This window comes from Gobio gobio, assembly GCF_949357685.1.
Source record: "Gobio gobio genome assembly, chromosome: 4".
Taxonomy (NCBI): domain Eukaryota; kingdom Metazoa; phylum Chordata; class Actinopteri; order Cypriniformes; family Gobionidae; genus Gobio; species Gobio gobio.
Window position 1 is genome coordinate 33,660,886 of NC_137100.1, and position 22,836 is coordinate 33,683,721.

General features: G+C 38.1%; 1 protein-coding gene across 1 annotated transcript in view; it reads right to left on the reverse strand.

The window, feature by feature from the left end:
- Positions 1 to 4,610: 4,610 nt before the first annotated feature.
- cfap299 (cilia and flagella associated protein 299) overlaps positions 4,611 to 22,836 on the reverse strand; it is a gene marked incomplete at both ends in the record, with an annotated part of 94,989 nt that continues 76,763 nt past the window's right edge. The window contains 3 exons of the mRNA XM_079814439.1: positions 4,611 to 4,733; positions 6,847 to 6,976; positions 13,030 to 13,172. Coding sequence (XP_079670565.1) covers positions 4,611 to 4,733; positions 6,847 to 6,976; positions 13,030 to 13,172 — 396 coding nt within the window. The remainder of the gene's footprint in view (positions 4,734 to 6,846; positions 6,977 to 13,029; positions 13,173 to 22,836) is intronic.

Genomic DNA, 22,836 nt, shown 5'->3' on the forward strand with positions numbered 1-22,836 from the left:
TATATATATATATATATATATATATATATATATATATATATATATATATATATATATATATATATATATATATATATATATATATACATACTCACTCACCTAAAGGATTATTAGGAACACCTGTTCAATTTCTCATTAATGCAACTAATCAACCAATCACATGGCAGTTGCTTCAATGCATGTAGGGGTGTGGTCCTGGTCAAACAATCTCATGAACTCCAAACTGAATGTCTGATTTAAGCATTTTTGAGCATGGCATGGTTGTTGGTGCCAGACGGGCCGGTCTGAGTATTTCACAATCTGCTCAGTTACTGGGATTTTCACACACAACCATTTGTAGGGTTTACATAGAATGGTGTGAAAAGGGAAAAACATCCAGTATGCGGCAGTCCTGTGGGCGAAAATGCCTTGTTGATGCTAGAGGTCAGAGGAGAATGGGCCGACTGATTCAAGCTGATAGAAGAGCAACTTTGACTGAAATAATCACTCGTTACAACCGAGGTATGCAGCAAAGCATTTGTGAAGCCACAACACGCACAACCTTGAGGCGGATGGGCTACAACAGCAGAAGACCCCACCGGGTACCACTCATCTCCACTACAAATAGGAAAAAGAGGCTACAATTTGCACAAGCTCACCAAAATTGGACAGTTGAAGACTGGAAAAATGTTTCCTGGTCTGATGAGTCTCGATTTCTGTTGAGACATTCAAATGGTAGAGTCAAAATTTGGCGTAAACAGAATGAGAACATGGATCCATCATGACTTGTTACCACTGTGCAGGCTGGTGATGGTGGTGTAATGGTGTGGGGGATGTTTTCTTGGCACACTTTAGGCCCCTTAGTGCCAATTGGGCATCGTTTAAATGCCATGGCCTACCTGAGCATTGTTTCTGACCATGTCCATCCCTTTATGACCACCATGTACCCATCCTCTGATGGCTACTTCCAGCAGGATAATGCACCATGTTACAAAGCTTGAATCATTTCAAATTGGTTTCTTGAACATGACAATGAGTTCACTGTACTAAAATGGACCCCACAGTCACCAGATCTCAACCCAATAGAGCATCTTTGGGATGTGGTGGAACGGGAGCTTCGTGTCCTGGATGTGCATCCCACAAATCTCCATCAACTGCAAGATGCTATCCTACCAATATGGGCCAACATTTCTGGAGAATCCTTTCAGCACCTTGTTGAATGAATGCCACGTAGAATTAAGGCAATTCTGAAGGCAAAAGGGGGTCAAACACAGTATTAGTATGGTGTTCCTAATAATCCTTTAGGTGAGTGTATATATATACATATACATTGGGGAGAACAAGTATTTGATACGCTGCCGATTTTGCAGGTTTTCCTACTTACAAAGCATGTAGAAGTCTGTAATTTTGTATCATAGGTACACTTCAACTGTGAGAGACTTAATCTAAAACAAAAATCCAGAAAATCACATTGTATGATTTTTAAATAATTAATTTGCATTTTATTGCACGACATAAGTATTTGATCACCTACCAACCAATAAGAATTCCGGCTCTCACAGACCTGTTAGTTTTTCTTTAAGAAGCACTCCTGTTCTCCACTCATTACATGTATTAACTGCACCTGTTTGAACTCGTTACCTGTATAAAAGACACCTGTCCACACACTCAATCAAACAGACTCCAACCTCTCCACAATGGCCAAGACCAGAGAGCTGTGTAAGGACATCAGGGATAAAATTGTAGACCTGCACAAGGCTGGGATGGGCTACAGGACAATAGGCAAGCAGCTTGGTGAGAAGGCAACAACTGTTGGCGCAATTATTAGAAAATGGAAGAAGTTCAATCTCCCTCGGTCTGGGGCACCATGCACGATCTCACCTCGTGGGGCATCAATGATCATGAGGAAGGTGAGGGATCAGCCCAGAACTACACGGCAGGACCTGGTCAATGACCTGAAGAGAGCTGGGACCACAGTCTCAAAGAAAACCATTAGTAACACACTACGCCGTCATGGATTAAAATCCTGCAGCGCACGCAAGGTCCCTCTGCTCAAGCCAAGTTTGCCAATGACCATCTGGATGATCCAGAGGAGGAATGGGAGAAGGTCACATGGTCTGATGAGACAAAAATAGAGCTTTTTGGTCTAAACTCCACTCGCCGTGTTTGGAGGAAGAAGAAGGACGAGTACAACCCCAAGAACACCACCCCAACCGTGAAGCATGGAGGTGGAAACATCATTCTTTGGGGATGCTTTTCTGCAAAGGGGACAGGACGACTGCACCGTATTGAGGGGAGGATGGATGGGGCCATGTATCACGAGATCTTGGCCAACAACCTCTTTCCCTTGCATTGAAGATGGGTCATGGCTGGGTCTTCCAGCATGACAACGACCCGAAACACACAGCCAGGGCAACTAAGGAGTGGCTCCGTAAAAAGCATCTCAAGGTCATGGAGTGGCCTAGCCAGTCTCCAGACCTGTACCCAATAGAAAATCTTTGGAGGGAGCTGAAAGTCCGTATTGCTCAGCGACAGCGCCCCGAAACCTGAAGGATCTGGAGATGGTCTGTATGGAGGAGTGGGCCAAAATCCCTGCTGCAGTGTGTGCAAACCTGGTCAAGAACTACAGGAAACGTATGATCTCTGTAATTGCAAAAAAAGGTTTCTGTACCAAATATTAAGTTCTGCTTTTCTGATGTATCAAATACTTATGCCATGCAATAAAATGCAAATTAATTACTTAAAAATCATACAATGTGATTTTCTGGATTTTTGTTTTAGATTCCGTCACTCACAGTTGAAGAGTACCTATGATAAAAATTACAGACTTCTACATGCTTTGTAAGTAGGAAAACCTGCTAAATCGGCAGTATATCAAATACTTGCTCTCCCCACTGTATATATATATATATATATATATATATATATATACATACACACACACACACACACACACACACACACACACACACACACACACACACACACACACACACACACACACACACACACACACACACACACACACACACACACACACACACACACACACACACACACACACACACACACACACACACACACACACACACACACACACACACACACACACACAAAGAGATTGATTGTGCTATAACAACCCATATTGCAGATATGTGAGAGACAGTGTTATCAGTAGCTTATAATCCTGTATCGTTCATTTCTTTCTAAACTAAAATATAGAGTTACAAACTTTAAAAGGTTATGAATTGAACATTGATATATACTCTACTGCTAAATATTTAGATTTTTGTTTAAAGAAATTAATAGTTTTATTCAGGATATCGATCAAGTTAACAAATTTATAATGTTACAAAATATTACTATATCAAATAAATGAACGTCCTCTTCATCATAAAAAGTATACAAAATATTAAGAAGCACAACTGTTTTCAACAATGACAATAATAATAAATGTTTCTTGAGCACCAAATCAGATCATATTAGAATGATTTCTGAAGGATCATGTGACACTGAAGACTGGAGTAATGATGCTGAAAATTCAGCTTTGCCATCACAGGAATAAATTACCTTTTAAAATATACTGAAATAGAAAACAGTTATTATACATTTTTATAATATTTCATAATATGAATATTTTTCAAAAATCATATTGACCCCAAACATTTCATCGTTATTGTATTGCTAAAAAAACAAACCAAGAAATCTAAGCAGTACATTTGTAGGGCTTCAGTCACTCAAAGTTACTCTAGACTTGTTTGTCTCTGCATATATTCATTCTAGCATGAATTAAGGGAAATAAAAGTTCTTAACTTTTTGTTTAACTTAGTAGTGTGACGTTCCTATTTGTTAATTAGCCCTTTATGAAGTTTTAGCCAATAAAAAGAGTAAACTCACAATTCAAGTACCACAATGGCACCAACAAGTACCATGAACCATCAACCTAGTAATGTCTTGTTGACTCCTTTTTGTAAATTCTCAAAGACAGGATTATTGACTGATGGATATCTCCGGAACTTTCTGCAGTATCTTAGGATCTGAAATCATGTGGAATGGGTGTCCTTGTCTATTTCATTGAGTGTTTGGCAGCTTTCAGTCAAAATGAAGCTACAAGCAGTTGAGAGGACATGAAAGAACCCCCATGTTTCTAAAGGGCGTTATCTATGATTTGTTCAGACAAACAGAGGAGTTGTTTTAGATAAGACTACAATACAAAGCTCAGGTTCCCAAGTAAGTGACTACAGCATCAGACATTCTCTGAAAGCCAAGTCACTAAGTGCCTCAAGCGTGTGATTGCAGATGATAATGGCAACAGTGGTAAATAGAAATACAAAAAACAATGACACAAAATAAATAAGTAAATTTTTATCCAAACATTGTTGTCTAAACAATTACTTTAAATATTTTATATAATGAAAAAGTCAGTGTATCAATAGGAAGATTGTTTTTTTGTTTTTCTTTAATCTGTCTGGTGGCCCCAAAGATCAAAACTACTATTCTACACATCCAGATGTTGTACACAATATGAAGTCAAAATGATTATGAAATACATACAGAGTAAAACTGTTTATATGTAGATGAAATTAGAGGCTCCAAGCTTATATTTTAATAATAATAAATAAAAAAAACATTTAATTGGAGAGTGTTGCACTGGAACTGGTCGCTGCTTTTTTGGTAACTTCGTCATAAATGACAACATGCACATATAGGTCAGATTGGACTGGAATTCGGATGAAGCAATCACCAGGTATTGCCTGTTGGGTTAAAGAAATTGTAATTAGGATTAAACTGATTCGTTTTAAGCATGTGAAATTAAGCAATTGAAATTTGAACCATTTTATATGTTGAATTGCTATGTCAGTTCAAATTTATTTCAGTAGAAGACCACGGATCCACCATAGTACGTTTAAATGGTTGCCAAACTACTTTGAGGAATACATTTTCAACAATTAAAGTTATTTCAACACTCATCTTTTACAGACATTGTGTTACCCATTTAATTATATTCAATTAATATATACAGTGTATACTGTGTATTTTCACAAGACCCCAAAGCACAGAATTTCTATTTCTATTACTAAAGTTGAGAAGAAGAAAAAACATATCTTAGTACAAGTGTGATTTGATGCTTAAACATCAGTCTGGGTGTGACTTTAATATATGGACTCCATAGGGTGCCTCCACCAAGAATAAATAAGATCTTAAGCCAGCTGGGATCCATTATTAAAGAGTAACTGTGTCAGAAGATTTAGGTTTACATTCATTCTATGTATTTACTGTACATCAAACTTGTCTGGGCTAACATATCAATTTTGTTTAGAGCCAGGATAAATGCAAACATATGCTGAACATTCCCCCCGAAAATGAAATAAAGCAAAAGAAAAGCATTAGCTGTTGATTTATAAGGATTGGTTATCAAACTAAACCACCAACAGCTACTTTGGAGGGATAACCAACATATTTCCATCAGAAGCGAACACAACCCAAAGAAGAATTTGGGTTTAAAATTTTGAAATGTTCACAACATTGGCTTTATCTAACAGGGCGATAAAAAAAACAAACAAACAAACAAATCAAATCTAGGGTTTAATATGCCATGGTTCCACCAGTTTGTATGAAGGAATGCATCCACATGGGCAATGAGGTCATGCCTGGTGGGGGCCTGAGGTTGAATTCTGGGTGCACAGGCGGTTTTAGTGTCTGGGTTCCTTAGCCTCCCCTCGTTTTTAATAGCCGGCCTGGTTGGGGTGTGCTCGACCACAGGCAATACTCGACTCTGCCATCTCGCCCTCAACGAGGCAGCCTGGGCGAGTTTGTGTTCAAAGAGGCCGGTCTGCAGCGTTGCCTCTTTTCTAAAATAGCATGCACTCATAGCTCCTGGGCACACAGGCAAAAAAAATTGTGGCACAGGTTCCAGAACTGAGTTTCGCGGTTCGTTCTAACCCACTCCAATGGATATTTCGAGAGATTGGAACAAAAATGCTACCCAGGTGCAACAATACAATCTCTCCACTTCACACGGATGCTATTTGATATCACGAAAGGGTTTCACAGAGAATTTAAAATGGGATGACTCTAGAACATTGCTGTTATGCTTTTATGTGTGCATAGAGTGTATACATTTGTTTTAATGAACCTCATCAACTGATTAGACACTGCATCTAACAGTAGTACAGAGAAAATACAATGTTCCTGTTAGGGGTGTAACAATATATCGCAATACAAATATGCAACAATATGTATTGTGGATAATGACTATAATTATTGGGAATAGTTATTATGTGAGGAGTTTTAGTGTCAGTAGTACAGTATTACAGTAAACTACTATAAAATGTTGAATAAAATGTATAATATTACAATGGGGGAATATTTGTAGGTCTACAAAGTGGCCTACGTTATTTTTTAAATATATCCAGTCAGCGACAGAGTGCAAGAATATTCATCTAAAATAATTCTGTATTTTCAGCTTCAGAATCCTTAATATATTTATTCTGGTGTCACCACTGTCCTGTGCATTGTCTTACCAGTACCAAGTCCAAGCCTATTCATTTCCACCCAAAATGTAATATCACATTTAGCATTTTAAATCAACAGTAATTTTTTTGTTAACCTTTGGCTATATGTCTTGGTGTATCGCAATAATATTGTATCGTGAGTTCAGTATCGTGATATTTATCGAATCGTGACATGGGGGTATCGTTACACCCCTAGTTCCTGTTTAAGTCTTCAGTCTTGAGTTATTCATTGAACCAATACTCCGTTTAACATAGTTCAGGTGTTTATTTACTCATGGATGTTAAATGAGAGCTAAAACATGACTGAGAGAGGTCAGCACTCTCGGTTTCTGCTCAAATCAAACATGCTCACCTCTGGGTCAACATTCAAGATTTTCGCGTTGCTCTTGCACTGGAAGAGCAGACCGCTTGGATTCTCTGTGATTACCTCATAGTTCGAGCTGGCATTATGTTTGGCCACCTGCGTTCCCCAGTTGTAGAAGCTGAAAAAAGTAGGGTTAATATGCTTAGAATAGTTTCAAGATATTAAAATGCATGCCTTAAAAGTTTTGACAGAAAAACACTGCGGTATAGATACATGGCTTTGGTGAATATAGTGAAAAATATAAACTACAAAGTTCACCTGACAAAATGTCAGGACGTGTCATGTGCTATTCATAAGAAGATCAAATAAAATGTGTTCCCAGTTTGATAAAACGTGCACTTAGAAAGCCAGGTTCTCTTTCTTTTAAAGAGCTTGTTAGCCAATTGCATTAATTTTGTTTCTCCATTCTTGTTCTACTAAATGATGCAAGTGAAAGACAGGAGAATAATCATGCTCTTGATATTCAGAATTGATTTATAATAGCATTTATAGAGGCATGTAATTGAGAGTGTATGTAATTGAGATAATCTTTTTACACCTTTCTAAAAATGTCCAACGACTGAAAGCAATCTATGGCTGCAGAACATCTTCAATAATAAAAAATTGAAACAATTCATTATTAGTTTTAACTGTAGGGGCTATGCCTTCTAAGCCGAACTCTAAAGGCAAAGTTTAAGCACAAATCACAGGACATAATGCATTTTGGTGTCAGGAACTGTCAGAAATGCAGGTGCATGCATGTATTGTAAATGTAGACAATGATAAGATATATATATATATATATATATATATGAAAAAAATATTTTCTCCAATTTTCCATGAGACATTCTTAAAGGGAAGGCTTGTTACTTTGAACGTTAGCCATTTTACTTTTTTAGCCATTGGCATGCTTGTTGGACAGACGTTTTACTGACGTATCAGTTTCCCTCTGACTAATTACAGAGACTCTGGGACATTTATTTGAATATGTTCAAGGATAGATGTCCAGTTTCAAAAAATCTGCATTCACACTTGAGCTTCTACTAAACATCAAGACATTCCTAAAGGGAAACTTTCTCAAAGCTACAACCAAAAATTCCTCTGTCTACACTGATCAATGTAAAGATTGAGAACCAGCAGGCCACTCAAAATGGCAGTGAGAATAGATCTAAAATGTAATTAATGCATGCAATGAGCAATAATGAAAAAAGAGACTGTCTGGCCTGTGTTAGCGGTTCTCATAATAAGCTCAACTGCTGGGAGACAGCTGCTTCGCAGAAAAAGAAATCTAAATGTCACACTCTGAGGCAGTTAGGGTTGCTCCAATGGACCTCAGCTTTTCCCAAGCAGTAGTTTGTGGTCCAAGAACAAAGCTGGACTTTGGGGAGAGGCTCTTTATAAATCCGAGGGAGAGGCACATGAATGCAAGAGCATTTTATTCTCCGTTGTGATAACACTGTGGACGTCAGCCAGTGCTCTATATATTTTGTATTGCTGCAATGTTACTTAACAGTCAATAACTTCTTATAAACAGCATCTGTAAAATGTGTATGACCTTAACCTCAAGGACATAAATCATTGAATAATACTATATGCAAAAAAAAAAAAAACATTGAGATGATCCTCAATTGGTTGATTTCAAGCTAGGGATGATTTGGTTCGGTAGCAACCAGTAGTTCAGTATAAAGACACTTGGATATTTGCATGACATGATTAATGTCATTGTGGTGTTAAGTATTTATAGAACTGAAAATACGTTCTGAGTCTTTAAAAACACAGGAAGACAGTTGTTGGTATCCCTGCAACTCTAGCCCTGGATCAGCTCTTCTTTACACACCCAAAAAAGGACACGATTAAAGTCCATTTATCCAGTGCTCAGTAGGCCCATCCTATGGCTGTACAATCTTGAAATATCTCCAGTTTATAATAATTTATTACACATGGCTCTGTGTGTAAGAGAGAGAACGCATGATGGAAAGACACCTCAAACTTCCCTGTCCGCCATTCATTCCTGTCAAGGTGACCAGAAACCATGGTGCTGGTCACCAAAGCAAACAAAATTGTGCTTGAAATGAAAAGACTGGCTAATAAGACATAAATAAAATGTAATGGTCTGAATCAAACATCCTCGCAGGGTCTCCGCTTGCCATTTTGCATCACAGGAAAGACTTCCTTCGGTTGCCATCAGAGTGACTGCCGTCACGGTAAACATAGGAGACCCACACAAAGAGACAAATTCTGTGGAGAAATACAGTGATGCATGAAATGACAAGTTTAGCCCTTATTCTGTTAGCTTTTTGGATTGAACTTTCTAGGCCTACATGGATTTCTCTTCACAAAAAATGGAAAGTCTTCACTTTTCTTCTCTCCATATGCTTTGTAGCATATACAAAATGCAAAACTTTGTAAAGGACTTATAAGCAAGGATGCATATTCACTTCCTCCTTTTTAAAATAAGGTTTGACAGCATTTTCTGCGTCTATTTATACTGAAACGCCATATAGCAATTAGCATTTTTGGGTTGACCACTTTTATGCAATGGTCAACCACTTACTTTTGGTCGAAGAAACAGGACAGATGTGAGATATTTTAACAGAGAACATGAAAAGATGGGCAGAAAAATGCTCCAGAGCCTTTCAATTTTCGAGTCACAGGAAGTGGGAAGACCGGCTGGGCTCTCTGAGCATTTGGTCTATTTGTTTTGTGATTGAAAAGGCATGAGTGCAGCAACGCGTTTCATTTGGACATGTTCTTTGGCAATTTTGGTCCCATATTGTCCCTACAGACATATCACCAGGTAACGTGAAACTCTCGATATTCATAGTGCAGCTGGCACCCCACACTAACTTACCAATGTGCGAAAAACCTGGGCTTTGTGGAAACAATTATCATTCTGTTAATGTCTCTGTCTTTACCATTACACTATAAAACATTTAGAGAGAAAAGGATGTTTGTGTACGGCAGTGCTCCATGGTTACCAAACCAAAACTTGATGGAGTGCTTTAAAAATGTTTTAAAAATCCATGAGCTGTAACTCTATGGATCAATGAGAAAGCGAATAGTCCGATTTGTAAACTAGAATTAGTGAGAAATCCGTAAATGTGCCGCTCTGAGTCAATATAAACAAAGAAAGCAGCATGTCTTTTCTAAACAAATGTCCTATCTATCTATCTATCTATCTATCTATCTATCTATCTATCTATCTATCTATCTATCTATCTATCTATCTATCTATCTATCTATCTATCTATCTATCTATCTATCTATCTATCTATCTATCTATCTATCTATCTATCTATCTATCTATCTATCTATCTATCTATCTATCTATCTATCAGCTGCCTGCCTGCCTGTCTGTCTGTCTGTCTGTCTGTCACAGAATGCACATGAACACATGCACAGATAGAAAATACAAGCATTACAGCACTATTTTAAAACATTTAATTTCACTTTTTAAAATTCTCTACATTGACAAGAATGTGATTGTCCTCAGCTGGTATAGCCATGACTTTTGTACTCTTTATTTTTTTGTGAGGCAGTCAAAGTCTGTCAGCTGTAGTGTGGATTCATGCATCTGTACGGGAAGAACACAGCATCTGCTCCATCTTAGTGGCAACCACAAGCACTGCCTGTCCCGTGAGAAGGATGGTGGAGGAAAGAGAAAACACAGATGGAGAGATGGAGAAAGAGAGATGGGGCTGAGAGTACACAGGAAATGAGAACGCTTATGCTGTAGTGTACTTCCTTTACTTACTTTGATTAGATAATGTGCTCTGGCAGTTAGGATGTGGATTTACAAACACAAACATGCTTGGCTATACTTGCATACTGGATATACCAGCTTTTGATGTTTTGCGGTACAATTTTGAAGTATTGCGTTTAGTTATCAACATAGACAGTCTTTCATCACAGTATTTTATTAATATTTATTTGGGGAGCAGTGTTTTATATTTCCTGTTTTATGAAAATGTGTATGTGTTCATTGTTCCCAAAAAAGATAGGGAGTTGTGTTCGATTTTAGATCTTCATGGTTTAAGCCATTTTCTGAGAACATACAAGTTCAAGATGTTAACGATCAAGACGATTGTGTCTCAGATCCAACACAAAGATTGGTTTGTCACAGTCAATCTCAATGATGCATATTTTCATATAAAAATTCTGCCACAACACAGGAAGTTCCCAAGGCTCACTTTCGGGGGCGAATCTTACCAATATCTTCACCCATTCGCCTAGCCTTGTCACCCCGCACATACACAAAATGCATAAATGCAGCTCTGGCTCCGCAGCGACTCCTGGGCATCAGCATTTCAAATCACATAGATCTTGGCCCAGTCTCAAGAGCTTGCGCTTCGACACCTGGATGTCGTCCTCGTTCATCTTGTATCTCTGGGGTTGATATTCAACGTCAAAGAAAGCATTCTCACTCCTGCCCAGAGGACAGGGTATTTAGGGGTTGTATGGGAGTTAGGGTTAGGGTTAGGGTTAGTCCCATTCAACCACTTAATACATCGAGTCCATCTTAAACACCCTGAGCAATATCAGGCTAGGTCAGGAAATTACTTTCCATCACTTTCAAAGAATTCTAGGTCTTATGGCAGCTGCATCCACGGTGATACCTTTAGGCCTTCTGCACATGAGACCGTTTCAGTTGGCTCAGACCCCGGTTCCTCACCTTGGGTCCCACTCTAGGTGCCTGTTGTCATTGCAAGATGCTAACGACAGACGCATCCCGTACAGGCTGGGGTGCGGTCTTAGATAGCCGTCCAGCCCAAGGGATCTGGAGAGGTCATCACCTCGATTGGCACATCAATTGCCTCGAATTGATGGCTGTATTTCTGGCCCTGAAGTACTTTCTCCAGCAATTAAGGGGCTACCATGTCCTAGTGCGGGTGGACAACACTACATTAGTTGCCTCCATAAATCACCAGGGTGGACTGCGTTCATGCCGTCTGAACAGGCTAGCGCAGCAGGTTTTGCTTTGGGTTTAGGACAAGTTCCTGTCCCTCAGGGCAATTTACATCCCTGGGCATTTGAATGTGGGAGCAGACTTACTATCCAGACAGGCTGTGACACATGGGGAATGGAAACTCCAGCCCGAGGTAGTCAAACAGATTTGGGAAATATTTTACAAAGCAGAGGTGGACCTCTTCACCTCCTAGGAGATGTCCCCTCTACTTTTCTCTGTGTCACCGAGCCCCCCTGGGTCTGGACGCCATGGTGCATATGTAGCCCAGGCTATGTCTGTATGCATTTCCACCGATCACTCTGCTCCCAGGAGTCCTGGCCAAGGTCCATCAACAAGGTTTTTCCTCTTATTGATAGCAACTCATTGGCCGACCAGAATTTGGTTCTCTGAGATGATATCCCTCCTCGACGGCTCGCCCTGGACGATGTCCCCCTCCCCAGGGGACAATATTTCTCCCTGGCCTGAGCTTTGGAACCTTCATGTTTTGGCCCCTGAAGGGGACCAACTGTGAGATGCGGTTCCAGCTGATGACGTACAGACTATTCAGAATGCTAGGGCTGCCACCAAGCACACAATGTCACACTGGGAGATGTCATTGCTCTAGCCTATGGGGCGCAGTCAAGCTTCACCTCTAGGAATTAGGGCTCATTCCACCAGCGGGGTTGCATCCTCCAGGGCTTTGGCAAGAGGTGCCCCCTTGCAGAAAATATGTGTTGCGGCAGGCTGGTCCTCTCTGCACACATTTATCAGATTTTATTGTTTGGATGTTCATGCTAAACCTGGCTCACATCCCAAGAGTCAACATCCCAAGATCATGTCTGAGACCTTTCCAGTGTTTGTAAGCACACACTACACAACCTTGAGGGGTCCAGACACTTCCCAGTGAGGCAGCCTTGGTATTCTCGTTACTGCGTATGAGGAAGACCCCAAACCTAAATGAAGATCAATAATATAGACACCCCGCCCCCTGTTTAATGCACTGACTAGGGTAAAAAGATGCCTGCTCTTCCTCCATTTTGAAGAGGAAGTATTTTGTGTTTTCATGATATTTCGTGCACAGATTTTTTGGAGTGGATATAAGACAAATGCTTCAGGTATCAGATGGATACTACTTTTATGCACATTCATCTGAGAAAATCTAACCTTTGAGATGTTCAGTAGCCAACCAATTAAAACAATAGTCACCAGAAATCATCATGGATGGGTCATAATATAAGTAGGCTTACCTTAAATCAGTTGTTTTTGGCAAAAACCTTTTCTTTCCGTTGAAATATGGTTCAAAGTCTTCGGAGTTTAGTCGGTGGGAATAGTCTATATACCCAGATATTTCCTGTCCATGAGAATTTCGGTCCCTTATGAAAATGATGGACTGTAAGAAAAACAGGAGGACATACTGTATAAATAATCTGGAGTGCAATATGCTATCCTGAGAAACTAGACAAAGGAGAGATATAAATCATTGTAATAGGGAAGATTCTGTTACAAATACACCCTTAATAAAATTGTGTAACAGTCCATACCATGAATAAAAAAAAAGGATTGCTGATGTTCATTTCAGAATGGAGGACAGAAACACCGCACAGTTCAGACAGCAGTTGTTTTGTCTGGATGGTAATGATGAAAGAATAACTCCCAACCCCATCTGCTGTGAAGAGGATCTTTGTTTTGGCTTGTCTGTTTACCTCTAAGAGACAGCAAGAGACAGAGTCACAATTCTTTTGTGAAATCATCCTTTTTTGATAGCATTGTCAATGATTAGATCCCTGGCCATCTGTGGATTTCCCTTACATGTGCAGGATAAAAGTGAGATAACTAGCAGTGAAGACTTGAAAAGGAACGTTCCTCCTTTAGATGCTTTAAACAGATGCTATCGGGTTCGCAGCTGGCCAGGGGCTGATCCAGCTACCTTATCTGTGGCTTTTGCACTCCCCCGTCAGTCTTGAAAAGAAATCATCAGGAAAAGGCGAGGAATTACAGTGGGCAGAACAAGGATTGGAGATCATCTTTCGATTGCAGAAGAGGAATCAAAACCCTCTAGCCCACAGTAATACAATGGTAGAAAGGTTTCCTCTCGCCCTCATAAGTCAACAGGCCAAGTGATAAAACAGTTTCCTGTAGTTTAACAGAACAGGTGTTGTACCTTCCACTGTTACTGTATCTGATATAGAAGGAGCAGCCTCTTATTAGCAAACATTAATTACAGACTATGTCAGTTATGGATGAATTAAAAAGGGGTGAAAGTATTTGTGCATTTTTCCAATATTCTCCCAACATTATGTATAAACAATATTGATACCATATTGATTATTGATATTTAAATATCAATGTCTTTTTTTTATTTTTATAAAAGAAATTCAGTTGACTAAAAAAAAATATTGTTTTTACTTTTATTTTTAATTTATTTAGATAAATAGTATACAACACTGTCTTCAGTATCACCCGGTCCTTCAGAAATCATTATATTATGCTGATCAAGTAACATTTCTAATGTTCAATGTTAAAAATAGTAGTGCTACTCAATTATTTCTGTGGAAACCATGGTACATTTTTCAGGATTCAGAACAGAAAGTTCAACAGTACAGCATTTATTTGAAATAAAAATCTTTTGTAACATTATAAACGTCTTTACTGTCCCTTTTGATCAATTTAATGTATCCCTGCTGAATAGAAGTTAATTTCTGTAAAAAAAATCTTACTGACTCCAAACTCTTGAACAGTAGTGTAAATAGTACAATTTTAATGAAAATAATTAGCATCTTATCATATCAGTCATAACTTTTTGTAATGTTGCTGTATCTCTAAATATATATATATATTTTTGTATTAAAAATTAAAATCAGCAATTTTGCAATCCATCTGAAAAATATCCATGAAGTGTGCTGCATCTTCTAAAAAGTTTGAAGACACAAGAAAGCCCCAAAAGCTCTCTGAACAGCACACTTGAACAGATACTCTCGTATACCCACTCTTGAGCAGTGTGGCATTAAATGAAGAGAACAAAAATAGACCAGCTTTTATCACCGGTCTGGCTGGTTCATGAGGATGTTTTCTCAGGTAGGATTTACCAATGACGCATTTCTTTTAGGACTCAGACGTGTGTGTCAGGGTGGTATGGTGGCACCCTTTTGAATGGATAACACTTTGAGTGGAAAGCAGGGCCTCTTGGTGCTCGCCGGCCTGGGAACAATCCTGCACTGTCAGGGAGGCTTGCAGGTGTCTGAGGGTGTCAGCTGGCCTCTGTTTATTATTGGTGGGTTGTGCTTTAGGAGGAATCCCAGGCCATCACTAACAACTGTGTAAATTTGTCGGGGTAATGAAAACATGACCTGGATGAGAGGAATGCTTGAGGTCGGAGTCCTTTTTTTTGGCAGGCTTACCCTTGTCCCTCTTTAGGTGTTCCTTGAGGGGGGAGGGGTTGCTTATTTGACTTGGACGTGACTTCACATAGTGGGATTGTGTAATAGATGCAGCGGTGAGTCCAGATGTGCTGAGGTGTTCTGCTTCTGTTGGGATCAGCCAGAATCGCATTTGGCCTCTAGAAAACTGACTAACTAAGAGGGACTGGAAGTACTCTACAGGACTTCAAACAAAAATCCTCAAAACTGGCAACACGATGCACATTTTTTTCTTTTCAACCATCCACCTGCCATTATCCTAGTGCTAAAAATGCACAAATGAAATGTGTAAAGAAAAAAAAAACCTTAAATTGAATATTATATGACCTGTATGATCATATATATATATATATATATATATATATATATATATATATATATATATATATATATATATATATATATATATATATATACATACACACATTTCCTGAGGAATTTTTCCAACCTGCATGGAGAGAAGGCTGTAATTCTGCAAAAAACATTTGCATGAGACTTTGGACTTTAGAGGACAAGTTAATGAAGTAAAAATGTATAATGTGTTTGCTTGTTGAACAACTGAAGTGTTTTTTTTTTAAAGGTCAGCCTATATAGCCAAAAATCAGTGTTTAAGATGGTTAAAACAAATCTCAATAAAAAACAACACAGTGCGGCTACAACAAATGATTTGAACTTGCCGTTCATAATGTTTAACATCTTTTAAAATGTCTTTGACATACTTACTCTGTTAAAATGTATGCAACACGAATGAAAATAATCAAAAGATGCTGCTTCCTTTTTCTTATAATGACAGGGTGTGTCAGAAGACAGATGTCCTGGCACGAGGAACAAAAATGTACAGCTTAACCATACCGAAAGACGGGTTGCTCATTTTGGCAGCTGGACATTCAAATCTGGATTTACTTTGAGAATTTTAAAATAGTTTGATATATATTCAAATGAAGAAATTGAGAGAAAGAAAAGAAAGTAATCAAGACTTGTTACCGTGGGACAGCAAATTCAAAGCAGGTGGTGGAACTATGACAGGACTTTTTGGGAAATACAGAAATAGGATTGTGTCAAGTTATGTGGTCTTGAGAAGAAAAGAACGTACATCAAAAAATCTCAAAAAAGAAAAAAAAGGAGGAAAGGACAAAATAAGGTTGTTTATACGGAGGTTGAAGAGGAGATGGGATTTAAGCAAATGTTTACTCATGTGCTTGGCTTTTCCAATCATAAACACATTGCTTGGGTGTTTGTGCAAGAAAATAAACAGAGCCTGCACAGGTGTCCTCTGGCCATCTACGAAACACCCTAGAAGAGCTGGTGTTCCACTCTGAGGACTGAGATGGGGCTCCACAACTGTGGACACTGCCAAGGGTGGAGGAAGTGATGTGGGCAATCAGTAGGGCAGGAAGCTGAGCAAAAAGATTGTGTTGGACCAGAATTTGAACAAGTAGAGCCCAAACCACAAAATATGTGGCTTTAAACAAGGGTTCAAGATTTGGCTGGTTAGCAGCATGGTTGAGATAGCCCCTGCTGGTGAATGCTGTAACTACACTACATTATGGTGTAACTTTCACAGATGCGGCCGTTGGAAATTAACCCAATTTTTTACAAGCAACATATACATTGCAAATATTTTTTTTTAATAAAGTTAGATGTTTTACCATGCTGTGACCATTATTGGGGGGATCTATAACATTTGATATGGCCTTTTAAGCTGGTACAATCAAGAAAAACAGTTTCTGAAAACAAAACATCATGCATGCTCATGCATTGTTTAAACAAAGAAACCATGCATAAATTGCAGGAGGCACAACTTTTAAACAGCAAATGACTGTGCAACGGGTGGGAAATGTTTCAGATTGAGTAAAACTGATCAGAAGTTTACATTGATGAGGAAAGTCACTGTATCTACCGTCAAGGGAAAAGTGTCTTAAATGAAGTTTTGAGAATTACAGCTTCAAAAACTAGCACCTGGGGTCAACAAAAGTGGCAGCACACAAATCAGTTGAGTTTAGGTCTCTTTTGAGATTTCCTACACCAAAGTGACTCCACGCAGACAGCTTTCCCCAGCAGTGCTACTACTACAACTATTTTCCACATTCTTTTGGCTTCCATGTTACTTTTGGGAAAATTTAAGTTTATCTGAAACATGTGCAAAGCAGCACTGCCCTCAGGGACATAGACGTCCATATATGTGAACCTGTGAGAAACCTTTCCAAAGTCTGACATTTATGGATTAAGTGCTCATCAATTTAATCAGACACTTTCTTTTTCCTAAGTCATAACCTTTTATGTTTCTTACACATTGTGAGATACAGGGGGGAAAAAAATCACAGGCCATGGACTACTTACATTTTCACAGTGATCTTACTCGGTATAACTTTCGATGGGCTTACAAAAGCTTCCTCAATCACAGTGTTTAACTTAACACACCCTATTTGAGAAGGCATTGAAAAAGGCCAGAATCAGGCCGGCTTGTTTGTGTGAACCTGGATCCCTTTTGCAAACTAATGAAGAATTCTCTTTTGGCTACAGAGGAAAACAATATTGTGTGTAAACCCTGTCTTTATAACTGAAGGACACCACCTGCACAAGCACATGAAGTGAAGCAAAGCAGAGGTGAACCAGAGGTGACCGAACACATGCAAAAAGGCTAAACCTTGACCAATGTTAAGCTCCTCCATTCACTGCACGAAAAAGAACATACTTTTCACTGGGGGTCTCATTAAAAAATGTATTTCGCAATTGACAATTGGCAAATAGACATAACCGCTCGTCTGCATATTCCTCATTCAAATACTGCAGGGCTTGAGATTTGAGCCACCTAAGTGAACAACACCCACAAATGCACTTTACAGTTCATTTACAAGGGAATTACATTTTTTGTTTCCAGCATTAACCCCCCCCCCCCCCCCCTTAGGTTAATCAGACGTTATGGCAGAGACTAGGAGATGATAATGGTTAATGGTTTAATGGTTCATAGTGCACATAACCAGCAAATGCTGCTGGGATTTGTCAAGATGGGAAAGCTTATAAATATGATCATATGCCTGACACATGGTTTGTTTTCTTTATGACCTCCCCCTTGATTTTTCAGAGGATGATGCTACGCACTGGGCTCTGTAGTTCTGTGGATTGCAGATAGGTAACCAGACCTTTGTTGAACATTTACTTAACAAATCACTTTTGTTAAACAAGGGCATGCAAACAGTAGCCGTGTTTAACACTGAGTTAAAATCTAATCCTTTTGTCCTGGTCATCGGCAGGGCCGTTGCTATGATTTCAACTTGGTACAATATTACAAGGTTTCCACTAGCGTTGAATCAAAGAACTGGGAGGAAAATCTGATGCAATCGACCTCAAGATTTCTATGAATGGAGTAGAATGATAAATGAGTCACGTTACTAAAACCTAATGTTCTAGGGTTGAAACCACACTGACAGCTGCCATCTGTCCCCTGCCTGAATGCAGCAGGAACTTCTGTGTAAAAATTACGTTTGCTGAATTCTTCGGCTGGACATAAAAGGTGGCCACAAACAACTTTATTTAGGATTGCACTCCCTTCCTGTTATTTAAGAAGGATGTGTTAAACTGAGAGCAGAAAAGATGAAGCTCATATAGTGTGTTGTTGGATGTAATTTAAACAAAATTATTTTGAAATCTCTACCTTATATTTACTTTTTACATTTCTACCTATCCTAGCAGGACATGAGGCAAAGTGGTAACACTTTATAATAATAAGGTTCCATTTGTTAACATTAGTTCTACAGCATTTATTAATCTTATTTAATGTACATTTCGACATTTCCTAAAAGATTTTTACAATCAAAAGATATCTGTTAATATTATTTCATGGACCTGAGCGTTTGTTGTTATCTAACATTAACAAAGATGATTAAATACTGTAACAAATGTATTGCTTATTGTTAGTTAATGCATTAACTAACATTAATAGAACATTACAGTAAAGTGTTACCAATAAAGTTACACCCTAGAAAGAAATAACGAGAACGCAATTAAGAACTTCTTTGCAACCTAGCAATGACAGAAAGCAGGGAGAGTTTATAATAACCAGGCTAATGGGGATATGCTGAAATTTATAGCTTACTTATCATTAGATGATTTTTACTCATTTCCACACTGTACTTATATATTTATTTGACAGAATATTTTGTTATTTCATAGCACATTAGGGAGATATAGATGTTTCTCACCTTAAAACCTATAATTAGATTGCATTGCACCACCTGTGTTAAAAAAAACAACAACAACAACATTGATTACATACACAGTGTCCTCATAAACTTCATACATTAATTTGCCTACATCCTATTTAACAATACAAGGTACACATTGAATATAGTTAACACACAGTGTGTGTCTTTTCTGGGCCTCATTCTTCAAAAGGAACTGTAGGCCAGGATAGACTTGTGTCTAAAGCATTGCAATCATAGTAATTACACAGTGCCTCTGGCCTAACCAAACTTACCCTCCTGTAATTAGGAGGACCAGCCCCAAATGCACCGTGATAACATTCCTGCCTCGCACAGGACGGTCTTCTGCACTGCAGACAACAGACTCAAATTCTGTTCTCAATGCACAAGCAGGTTTGCATGTTTTTTTCTGCATTTGACTGCTTACATACAATGCCACACCCACAGGTGGTCCGACACAGTGAACTCTCAGCAGTGAGAGGGAAGCTGCTCATCATCATCATCACTCCTGGCCACTTCAACTGTATATTATAACAGTGGTTCATTATTCTCAGCTACACTGAAAATAGAAAACACCAACTCTCTTTATCACAGATGAGATCTAATATCTCTGCTCAAGACAGTTCTTGGACACTTTAATCAGACGGAAGTGTCATTACGAAATGCCATGGGAGGTGTTAAAAACAGCCCACACAGGTGCAGGCAGTTTTTTTTCCTAAGAGAGAGAGCGAGGAAGAGAGGGTGAGAAAAGAAAGAAGAAGAAAAAAAAACAGTAGGGTGTTGTCCACTCTGCCTCTGTCAAAAACCCCTGAGAAGCAATTATTTTCCCTTCTTTTTTTTCTTGGAAAATGCTTTGCTTTTCACTACAGCCCAATGTGAAGGGTTTAACATATTCCTCAAAAATCCCACATTTTAATTTACTGCATGGCTGTTTGGAATAACCCAATGGAGTATTCTAATTGTTTTTAAGAGATATTCAGTCATAGCAAAGCTGAAGAGAAAAAGGAAATAATGGCTGGTTAAGAAAACATATTTCATCAGCAATTCATAACCACTAATGCATTTTGATCAACAAAACAGAGCTCATTCCTACAAACTGAAGAAAATATTAGTTAAATAGTAAACCATAAACTTGAAACAGAATAGATTTTTTTTGTGTGTTAACTTAATTACTGTCCAGATCAGTGGTGCACAACTGTCTGTTTTCATTTACTGATAGTGTGAAGTAATTTTTGCGATGGTTATACTGGTTTGAAAATAAGCCACACAATTTTTTTCCCCCAATGTGGTTAAAGTCATCTTTGATGTTCTTGACCGTAAATTACACAATAGTGATGAAATGGGGTTGGGTGTTGTGATATTTACTGTACTGTTAGAGGTTAAGGAATGCTTTTCATCTGCCCATTTGGGCCTGGGGGATTCATTTTGGGAATGCTAGGACTGCATTCAGAGTGGTCAAGTAATTTAGCTTCAAGCAAAGATTATTACAAGCTATGGCACGGTTTAAACCCTGTATGATTACCCTAATCGCAGACTATGGCCACAGGGAAAATATAGGAAAATCTTCAGTAAAAATTTTTAATTTATCTGTACTGGGATATAATAAAGCAGAACCACGTAATACAAACTGTTCACAGGTAATGTTCATAAAAGATGTCAGTTCAACTTTTGACATAAGCAGTAACAGACAGCTAAGCTCTAAAGAGCATTAAAGATCTCATTATTAGATGTCTTACGCAGTATAAAAGAAAGAAAGAATGAAAGAGATTTGTCGATGCATGCAAAACAAATGATGCACAGCTTCAAAGCACTGGGTGGAGTGTAATGTGTGATTTCCACCCTAAAAAGATTATATCATTGTGATCTTAACAAGGTTTTAAAAACATCCTCTTTAGTCAAGCATCATTAACCATTATGATGAGAATAAGACATGAAGATCTGATAACACACATTTGAACTTGACTTCATTTTGAACTACTTAAAAAAAGTTTTTTTTTAATCTATTATTAAAATGTATTTTAAATAACTTGATAGAAGTCATCAAATACATCCTTGTTTATTATTCTATATTAAATTTGTCTAACTGTTGCTGTTGTTCTAAATGAACTAAAACTAACTAACATTTCAAGATCGTCCAATGTTTAAGCTAAAATGGCTTAAGAACAGGTATTCCATTGTGTATATATATATATAAGCAAATCATTCAGAAGTTCAAAACTCTCTTCTGGTCAGTTTCTCTAAACATTCCCACAATCACTAACATCAAATTAATTTCCCTGTTTTCCTCTTATATAAATGTTCATTTTGGAGCATTGCAGTTTGCATTAAATGCTTCTTTGCAACCCTGCTCTGAAAAAAAGCTGTTCATCTGCTGTTTAAAAGAAATACACAACACTATGTGCTTAGCACCATGCCACAACTATAGGACAATGTTTTTCCATAAATCCTGATTTCGATTTATATGAACCCTTCAATTAATTTTCAACAGTTTGAAGCTCAAATGGCCACACCTGCTACAGAGTCTAAAATAATGTTACCTCAGGAATGTTTTCACTGCTATGATTTTCTCTAGAGCTCCAATTTGTCAAACTGACACAACGTTTGTCTACAGAATTTCATTTAGTCAGAATAGGCTTGTGTTATTTTTCCTAAAAAATATGTTTTGGATTAATTCATTGGCACCTGTTACATATTAAGTCAAGTCAAGTCACCTTTATTTATATAGCGCTTTATACAATACATTTTGTTTCAAAGCAGCTACGGTGATAACAGGAAAAATGATGCATTTCGGCTGTTGTTCAGCTGAAGTCAGTTCAGTGTTGATTCAGTTCCGTTGTAAAGATCATCAATTATTAAATTCATTTCATCAACCTCTTCTGTGTTAAGTAACTATACTTAAAGTCAGGTGTCAAATCACCCATAAACAATTCTTCCAAACAGACTATACCAAAAGTTATTGTAAGGAAAGGAAAGATTATTATTTGAAAGTGCTTGAAGTAATAAAAAAGTTTATTAATGCATGACTGTATCATAAGCAGTGTTGTTGCCACACATCTGTAAACACCTTTACAGTTTTCCATAAATCTCAAATGCATGCAGCTAAGCATAGGGTTACTTTCACTGGACTGCATGTGGTTAGTGGTGCTATTTATATTTACTTGGTGTGACAGAGCAAGTGGCATAACAGTGTGAGGCTGGCAGGGCTCTTGATGACTAATTCCCATATCTACTTGTGTGGTACAATCTGCACACAAACCCTTGGTTCAAATCCATGCTTTGAAAAGATATCTTTGCAGATGGTACATATTTAGCAAGTCTTGTAGAGTACATAAAAGTATACAGAGTTAATAAAAGAGCAGAAAATATATATATTTTTTAAGCTAAAGTTACAAATATATAATCAACAGCAGAATTTAATATGAATGTAAATTCCTAC